At 41.7% G+C, this 9,468-nt stretch overlaps 1 protein-coding gene across 1 annotated transcript; it reads left to right on the top strand.

Moving 5' to 3' along the window:
* Window positions 1–249: 249 nt before the first annotated feature.
* Window positions 250–8,858, top strand: LOC133020672 (opioid growth factor receptor-like protein 1). Its single transcript, XM_061087338.1, has 7 exons — window positions 250–507; window positions 1,747–1,833; window positions 1,933–2,011; window positions 2,349–2,427; window positions 3,274–3,340; window positions 3,767–3,912; window positions 5,090–8,858. Exons 1-7 carry the CDS (start codon window positions 319–321, stop codon window positions 5,640–5,642), a joined length of 1,200 nt encoding a protein of 399 aa, XP_060943321.1. The 5' UTR covers window positions 250–318; the 3' UTR covers window positions 5,643–8,858.
* The last annotated feature ends 610 nt before the right edge of the window (window positions 8,859–9,468 follow it).

Below are 9,468 nucleotides of genomic sequence, written 5' to 3'. Positions count from 1 at the left end.
ATTTTTCTAAACAATTCAATAATTTATGCAGTGTCATAACTACATCTCTGACGTTTAAAACAAACCAAACAGTTGTCTATGAACACACCCACACATGTGTAGCTCTGATCCTCCTCCTGCTTCTTCCTGTGGCACTAATCCTCCCTCATACACCCGAGCATCATCGCTGCTGGAGTGGAAATCCCCTCCGCTGCCATTGAAAGGCTGTGAGGGCGGAGAGAGTCCAGACCTCTGCACAGGCTCCGGGCGGAGGAGAGGATGTAGCTCCGAGAGGGAAGAGGATCATAGAGAAGGGCCGCTGGTGCATGTGTTGTTTCAATGGGAAATCTGTTGGGCACCTGGCGTTTCAAGGAGCCGAGCACCGTGGAGGAATGCGACTCGACGTGGGGGTCGGGCTCCGACAGCGACGAGCCGGCGGCGGCGGAGGATGACAGCGGCGTGTCCGACTCCGTCAGCCCGGGGGAGGGCGACCGGGCCGCCGCAGAGCCCGGAGACGCGTCCCCGCAGGTACAGCGGAGCTTCCGTAGGATGCGTGTGCTGCGTGGAGGGGAGAGGGGCCCGGTCACATGTGCCAGGACACGGGGAGGACATCCACTGTCCTGGTAGTGGACAGGGAGCTTACATCCAAAAATACATTTATTTACGTTTTTAGGAGAAAATATGACCACATGCTGGGTCAGCTCTCCAGAGTGGTTGAGATAGAATGACTGAAATAATCCTTCTGTCACTAAACTTTATCAATGTACAAGAAGCAGCTCGTTTTTAATGTTTTTAATATTTGAGAAGAATTTGTAAATGGCTGCTTATTAAAGGTATTTCATCAAAGAGGTCAAACTAAACTGCTTACATATGTACTATATAAAATAGCTGAGCTGCAAACATGGCATCATACACAATACAGTACATATACTGTGGAAGTAATGTTGTTAGTTAATTATTTAACGTACTATGTTTTATATATATACTACGATGTAGAAGATAGTACAATGTGTGCCTGCTGGTTGGAGGAAATAAGAGATTAATGTTTATGCCTGAGTTGAGAGTTGAGAAATCCACGCTGTGGAGAATATTAAAAACCAGCAGGGCTGTTCAATCTCTGTGGCTCACTTTCTACTAAATTATTTCACACTGTTGAAATCAAAAGTATTACTTTTTTTATCTGCCATGATTACAACCAGAAATTGCTTTTATGATGCAGTTGGTAATAGCTCAGTATCAGGAATAAATGACAAAATAAAAGCCTCAAACATGGCTATAAAATGACTAAAATTAAGATCATTAATACACTATATGGCTTAAAGTAATGTGTGAATTAAATTTGTTTTACCTTTTATTGTTATAGTCCACAGGCTGTCCACTGTATTTAGTTTAATATAGGTAGATTTACCAGGATAAGGTTCAGTGTAACACAGTGAGCCTTTTTTTACCCGTGGACTTTAGCTTGACCCAGATTTTACTCAAGAATCAACTCTAGCATCCCTTTGTAGTAATTGCACAGCAGTGCTGATGTGAGTTGTCCTCCTCCGCCAGAGAGAAATGCATGATGACAGACTTCCAGCTCAAAAGCAGAGTCAGTGCTTTTAATACGGCTGAATGGAAGCTACACTGCATCTGTTCAAACACGAGTTGTTTGTGTTTCAGAAAAGCATTGCACTATATCTCTCTACTTTCTTCTTTTTGTCCCTTTTCTTTCCCATCTTTTTTGAATTTCTTATCATGTTCTGTTTTGCTTTCTTCTTCTCTCAGCTGACGGACTCCCCGGAGTCTCTTCCAAAGATGAAGAGGAGTTTCTATGCTGCCAGGGACCTCTACAAATACCGCCACAGCTACCCGGTACACACACACACACACACGTGCACGCACAAACACAGCACGCATACAATGTTGACATCCTTTAAGATTTCATTGATCTTTGTGTGCACTTTTGTGTAGAACTACAAAAGATCCAGGCAACCCAACGAGTACCGTAACCTGCGCTTCTACCTGAACAAGATCCCTCTAGTGCCTGATGGTGGGTTTTCACTCACACACAGACACACTCTCTCTCTCTCTCTCTCTCTCTCTCTCGCTCTCTCTTTCTCTCTCTCTCGCTCTCTCTCTCTCTTTATGCATGCAGACCTTCTGCCACTGTAGGGAGAAGACATGTTGACTTTGGGTTTAGTCTGGCTTGTTCAGCGAAAGGTCATGTTTGACTGGGAAACACTATCAAATTAGTGAACTGATCCAATGTTATAATGTTTGTCTCTCTCTCTTTCTATCTACCTCTCTATCTCTCAAACACACACACACACGCACACACACACACAATATAATATGCTTGACGGCTGATTATCTCTGTCTCTCACCAGGTATCTACATAGAGGAGATTCTGTCGAAGTGGAGAGGTGACTATGACAAACTGGAGCACAATCACACCTACATTCAGTGGTGAGACTTTCAGCTCTATTTTGATTTGCATATACATTAGATTGCAGCGTGATTGCATCAACTGACTTTTGTTTATCACATGGTACAAGCCCCAGTAAAGAGAGATGTTAAAACCCCTTTTTTTCGGTCTAGTTGTCAAGTAGAAGTCAGCAGAAATAAAGGGAGGATGTTAGACTGCCTGTGCAATATGTGAACGGCTCAAGTTATCCCTCTGAGTTAATGAGTCCTAGGTACACTAATGACAAATTAAAAATGTGCTACAACTTAAGTTATCAAACCAAAGTCAATCGTATTAAGTTTCTTTCTCAGCCTGGCCCTAGGTCCAGGTCTGCAGCTGCCTGTGTCTCCATAGACATTTTCTTCCAAGTGGACAAGGACAACTTGATGTAGTGGAATGATTTATTACATTGTACGAAAATGTCCAGAAAGTAGCTGCACTCGGTTTCAAAGTCTCACTTTCCGATGTGTGGAACTAACTATCTCTGGTATCGTAAACATCGGCTTTTGTGCTTTGTGGTTGTTGGAATATGATACAAACTTTCCCAAAGCCAAAAAATAACCTGACAGAGATGCTCACATTGCTGTAATCTTTGATGGCATCCTGTTGTGAAGCCTAAAACAAACCTTCATATGCAGAGAGTCTTACTTCATGTATTGTAGCATATCTTGTCAGCGTGATTGCTAAGCTATGATTGATGAATCTGTGTTCGTGTGAGGTTTGGATTATTATAAGTGGTAGCATCTTCACTTCATGATAGAAAGAAATAGCAACTGCTGGAAAAGGACACTTAACTGATCGTCTACATCACCATGTTGATAAAAACGTATTCCTTTTTTGTGTTGCAGGCTGTTTCCATTAAGAGAACAAGGGCTCAACTTCTACGCACATGAACTGACTCAGGACGAGATCAAAGTAAGACACACACACAGAAACACATAATAAACACATACACAAGCAGACTCTACAGACTGTCAGAGTTGTTGTCTGTCCTGCCTGTCTGATTTGTTTTGCACTTCATCATTGCATAAGTGCTTAGCTTGGTTGAGTGACTGTAGCCTCCATTAGAAAAAAGCAGTTACCCAGCTCCCTCATAAGGGACATAAACAGAATCTTCAAAGCAAACCTCTGGGGATGCTCCTTGCAATTTAGCTGCTAATTGAGTGCAAATGTGTCTCTGAGCAAATTTAGATGCAATTTGGGTGAAACAAGACATTTATACAGATTTTATGTTCTCGCGTTCCACACGATTATCATCCCATCACTCAAATGCTCACCAGGCAGAAAGATGGAACACTACCTGCCTGTTGGTTTCTGATGTTCTGCGTTGACTCCTGTCAGGAATTCCAAAGCACTCGTGAAGCTAAGCGGAGGTTCCTGGCGGCCTACTCCCTGATGTTGGACTTCTATGGCGTCAAACTGCTGGATAAGAGCGGAAACGTCGCCCGGGCTCAAAACTGGCAAGAGCGTTTCCAGCACCTTAATGAGTGAGCATACACACACATCAAGCCATTGTGCAGCAGCTTCGGGGGGGGTGCAACTGCAGCCAGAATTTGTGCAAAGTAATCGCTCGGTTGCCGATCGCTGCTTTTGTGTTCTTCAGCGAGGCAATTGTTCTAAATCCCCACGCAACTTAATTGCTCTTCTATCAGCAGCCAAATGTGAAACGGCATGGTGTGCGTCAGCAAACAGACGGTTAAATGGTCATTTAAAGGGGGATTCCTGATGGTTTCCGTTCCTTGAGAGAAGTCTTGCATTGCCAAACAACCACCTGAGTGTTATATGTTATAAGTTGCTCCTTGTTCAGTGCGTTTCTCTCCTTCAACCTAGCAAAGTCTCAGGCTATTACCGTAGCTCCTCAAGTCACAAACCTCCTCGTCTTCTTTGCTTCTAATTCTAATTGTTTCCATTATCCAAACCACATGAAAAACAACAGACACCTCACACAATAAACGAGCTGCTCAATACAGGATTAGTCCCTTGTCTGGCTTTTAATCATCTGGTGCACCGTGGTTTCTGGGCTTGAACTATCAGACAGAAGCTTTTCTAAAAAATTATAAAAGTTGTGCCTGGTCAAACGAGTTGGTGCAGCCTTTTAGTCCTTTTGCTAATTTCTTCCCAATTTCGTCACGTTAATTTGAATATATTTCAGCCAAAAATAGTTTTTTAGAAATGTCTTAAACTGTCGTGTCATTTTTTTTTTTTAATATTTTTATTAAGAGGATAGGCACAGTAGGTCAGAAATCAGTGTCAAATTTACATTGGGTATCACGATCTCAGCACGGCAATCAGCAATACACAGAGACATAAACACCACAAAAACACTGCGCTGATGTACACTGATGTATCAAGAATAGTATATACATTCTTCCTCTTGGGATGTTTTTCTTATTTTTTGGACCACATGAACGTGGTCCAGTGAACAACACATAACACAACTCAATGAAAACAACAACAATAATGATAGATAGATAACCGAAAATTTTAGTAACAATTAAGTATTAAAGCTGTGTTGTGTCATTTTTATTATGAATCTTTACACACAGCTCAAATATGAAGACTCAGTTCACCCCTGCCATCTCCAGTGTCCATATTGAGAACCGATTAAGATCTGATCGCTCTTGTCCTCTTCCTATAATGCTTCTCCTGTTCTGATCTTTAAAGGTCTCAGCACAACTACCTGCGGATCACTCGCATCCTGAAGTCCCTGGGTGAACTGGGCTATGAGGCCTTCAAGGCCCCACTGGTTCGCCTCTTCCTGGAGGAGTCGCTGTGCCACAACACCCTTCCAAACATGCAGCACAGCGTCCTGGAGTACTACGTCTACACAATCCGCCTCCCGGCCACCCGCAGGCGCCTGCTTCGCTACGCCCGCCAGCACTACAAGCCTGCCCATGCCTTCCTCTGGGGTCCGCCACCTAAAAGGCAAGGGGGAGGGGTTGGTACCGGAGGTAGCATGGGTGCTGGGAGTAGTGGAATCAGAGCACCAGCTCCAACACCCGAGCCACAGAGAAAAGAGGAGGACAGCACCTCCTCCACCTTTACGAGAAGCGGGATTATTGTGTCTTCCCATGATGCCGTGATGTGCCAGGACCTGGCTGGAGCAGGACTGAAGAGCTACACAGGACTCGGGTCTAATATGGTCAGACTGGAGGGGGCGCTGATGTTGGCGGGAGCAAGAGGAGGGAGGAACGAGTACAGTGAAGTTGTTCCTTAGTCTGGAAAAGAGTTTGAATGATATCAGGTTTTTAAAGCAGAAAAAACAGCAGTTTTTAAAATCAACCAATTCAATACAAAGAACGTAGAAGTTTATTAATAGCAGGTCCTGTAAGACTCTGAAAGCCAGGGTCAGGACAGTAATACACATTAGTAGTTACATCTAGGAATCTAATAAACATGTTGTTCTATTCAGTTTAAGGGCTACCATAAACTATGATATAACTTTATTGCAGATTATTCAGTTTATCTGTTCATGGGATTATAATGTGGGGCAGGGGGCTTTGGGGAGGTGAAGCTAAGCAATCTCACATTGGACCAAATCCCAAATCATCTGAGCCAGGAGAGATCCAAACGTGTAGTTCAAGGTGTTTCCTCATTGGGGCCGTGGACTAGGTACCAGTGAGAAAGAACATTGCCTTATTTATTGTTGTATTTCAGAACTGTGGCAGGTGAGAATTGTGGATTCAACAGCATCACAGAACCAAAGGCACCTGCTGATTGGGATGTTGATGGTTCTGGGAAAACAGTCCCGCATACTCATCAGTGTAGCTGGAGTTCCACTGAGCCACAAGCTGGACTGAGCTCCCTTTGTACAGGCATTGTAAAGTGAAAATTATAACGTGAAGACAGAGATAATTTCCCTTTTTTCTTTCTAATTCTGACATGTAATAGTGACATTAGGGGCAGACAGGAGGAAGAGGACTGCCTGAAAAGGGCAGGGGTTACTTAGACTCTCATAGCAATACCCGGAAACCATATTTATTGAGATTTACTTGAAATTCTTGTAATAATAATATCAACACAATATTTATCTTCTTTAAAGTTTCACTGTCAACAACTTGACGGGAGATGCTTCCTCTGAAAATTGTACAGAACTATAAAAAGATTTGTTGTTGGTATGAAGAGTTTAGAGAAGAGTGGCTTATTTAGTGACTTCAAAAATATCCTCTCAACTGGGATTGGTACAGCACAATTCAACAGGGTCACATGATGGCTCAGTTGTTAGTTCATTTGGTCTACTTAGCCAAAGTGAATGCAGTCTAATACAACAGTCCTGAACGGATGTTCCAGCATTGTTGTAGCTGAACATTTTTGTAAATATGGCCTGTGGTGCTGTTCAAGGTTACTGCATTATGTCTGGTGGTGTTTCTTTTTATTTTGTCCAGCCCTTTCAAACCCATGAGGGAAGGCTTAACAACAGAAACACCTCTTTGTGTAATGCAATAAAGTTCAATATCAACCTCAAACTGCAGCCTTCAAAATGAGCATGTAGTTGAAAAGGCCTCTTTAACACATTCACTTTTTTCTTGTTGTATTAGACTGAAATATAATATAAATAAGTCAGGTGTATCCTATAAACTGGAAAACAAGTGTAGTTTCCAACATTTGGTCAAAGAAAATGAAGAGGACGGGAGCAGTGTAGTTTCTGTTATACAATGTAGGTAACTATGACACAGTGCAGTGTCTCTGTTTCACCACTAGTCTCACTGCTCAAAGTGTATCATGTTACACTTTAATAACTCTTTAATGACTGCTGTGCTTCAGAGATTTGTTGCAGTATTATAATGACAGGCAGTTTTTAATATGATGTTAAACCTAAAATGCTTCAGGACCTTTAATTTCTCAGATGGCTTTGTGTCATGATAATAATCATAATTCAGCACAATTTGCTAGTCTCCTCTGTTTTGTATTAGGAACACAAACAGGATTAGCCTATAGATTAACAGGGCATGCAATAAATCAGGTTGCATTTTATGAAGGCTTTGAACAAGAGTACACAGGAATAGACTGTAAATATTTCATTATTTATTAGGAAATATAATTCAAGAGTTGAAAATTAAACCGGTATTCAATATTTCAAATTAAAACGATAGCTGTACTGTGGTTTTATGGCTAACATATTGACATTTTAAACATCCATGATGAGTGGGTGTGGTTTGTCATATAAAAGTCTTCTACACGTTACTGAACAGGGGATATTTACTGTGGGCTGTGCTGAGCAGGTGAAGTGTTGTGCGTTGCACTCTTTTGACAATCTATGTCTTCCGGTTGAAAGCGTTGTAGGTTTTTAATAATCGTTGATCTGCATACTGTAAATTTATGATCTACGAATAGCCAGGAACCTGCTGCGCCATAAACACAAGTGATTGTTCTCATATTGTGTCATTTTGCAATAATTTGGCTAAAGGACTTTTAAAATCAGACATCCATATTATACATTTATAGTGTTGAACTAGGATAAACATACAGTGGTAGGTGGCAGTATAGATTATTGGATTATTTATTCAAATGTATCCGTTTAGATGACAGAAAATACCCACCAAGAAACTCTAATGAGGGTACAGGAGCCTTAAAGTATGTAGAACTAGTTTTTTCTATCTGAACTTTCTGCTGACGAATATCATGTCATCACCCCCATCATTTCAGAAGTGGACAGCGTCACTCGTCGCTGGTGTTTAGTTTCTATAAAAGGACAATATGAGGGCAAGGTCACTCCCATTCACTTCCAATGAGCGTGAACAAGGAGGGGAATACAACATTTGCTTCTTGTAGTGAGGCAGATCACAGGGTGGCTTCGATATTCGCTTCACATTTGCATATGTGCGACCGTGACCTTACTCTGAAGTTCAAGCAATGTCGTTGGATTCCGGTTAAACACTTGGCACCTGGGGTCCTGGTTGCAGGAGATAGATATCAGTGAAATCAAAAGCCATGTGTGGTGAAAGACAGCGATGGTCTACATGATCGGGACTTTAACGCTTCTTCCTGACTTTTTCGGCTGTTCTTCCTGTAGTTTCAAGCCTTGTGTTTCAGGGCCTCTACAACGCTCCTCTAGCCAAGTGTATCTGATATAATTGTAAAACACAATAACTTTTCAGGTGAAGTGTGCGATGACATGGGCTCAAATATCTGAATTTTAGTATCCCGTATGTGTACATATAGATGTATGAATGTGTGTGTCTGATATTCTTAAGTGCCTCTTTTGTATTTTTTACGTTTATCTGTATGTTGATGTCGTTCCCAGCTGATTTCCTGTACATCCTGTTTTTTGTACAGCATTTTGATAATTATTACATTATTGTCTTCATTCTGGTCATATACAGTTCAGTATGAGTAGATAGATTCATGTGCAGTCCGAGCAGGAATAGTTAACAATATATAATACTTGAGATTGTTTGTATCTGGCCTATTAATAAAATGTGATGGTTCCATAGATGACTGTTCGCTATGTTGTGCTGATCACACAATCTGACACAATCAACTCAAATAAAACAGCGGATGTGGACTAAGACTGAGTGGATAGTGTAAAGGAAGCCAACACTAGCACTGTGCATCACATGCAGTTTTTCAGAAGATGAGCTTGTCAGGTGCAGGAATTATCTCATTGGTCGAGATAAAACCTCAGCGTTTGGCTGAGCAGCGATCACCGTTAAATAAGCTCAGAGCAGAGGATTAAACATGCAAAGGGATTCACATTCAAATACTGAACATAACTAAGATTATCTGACGTCTGAGGCTTTAATCGGACTGGAACTTATTAATATCCACATAGATGCATGCACACACGATAATATGCCACACAGAAGAAAGAAAAAAGCAAATGGCAGGTAACTGGTGTATTGTTGGAGGCTTAATACAAAAAAAAGAATGTGTGAGTGCTGGCTAATTTGTTAAATCCTTGCACTGTTTCTCGTGACTGAGCAGCCCCACGCAAAGTGAAAGAATGAAACGCACAGAACTAGAGAGATAACCGGCCTCCTCCAGTATTCAAAGAATGGTTCTGTATTGACATTCAGAGAAGAGCACGTACTTGATCCTCAAAG

The sequence above is a fragment of the Limanda limanda genome, chromosome 15, assembly GCF_963576545.1.
Source record: "Limanda limanda chromosome 15, fLimLim1.1, whole genome shotgun sequence".
In the NCBI taxonomy this organism is placed as follows: Eukaryota; Metazoa; Chordata; class Actinopteri; order Pleuronectiformes; family Pleuronectidae; genus Limanda; species Limanda limanda.
This window is presented reverse-complemented; position numbering and strand designations above follow the sequence as displayed.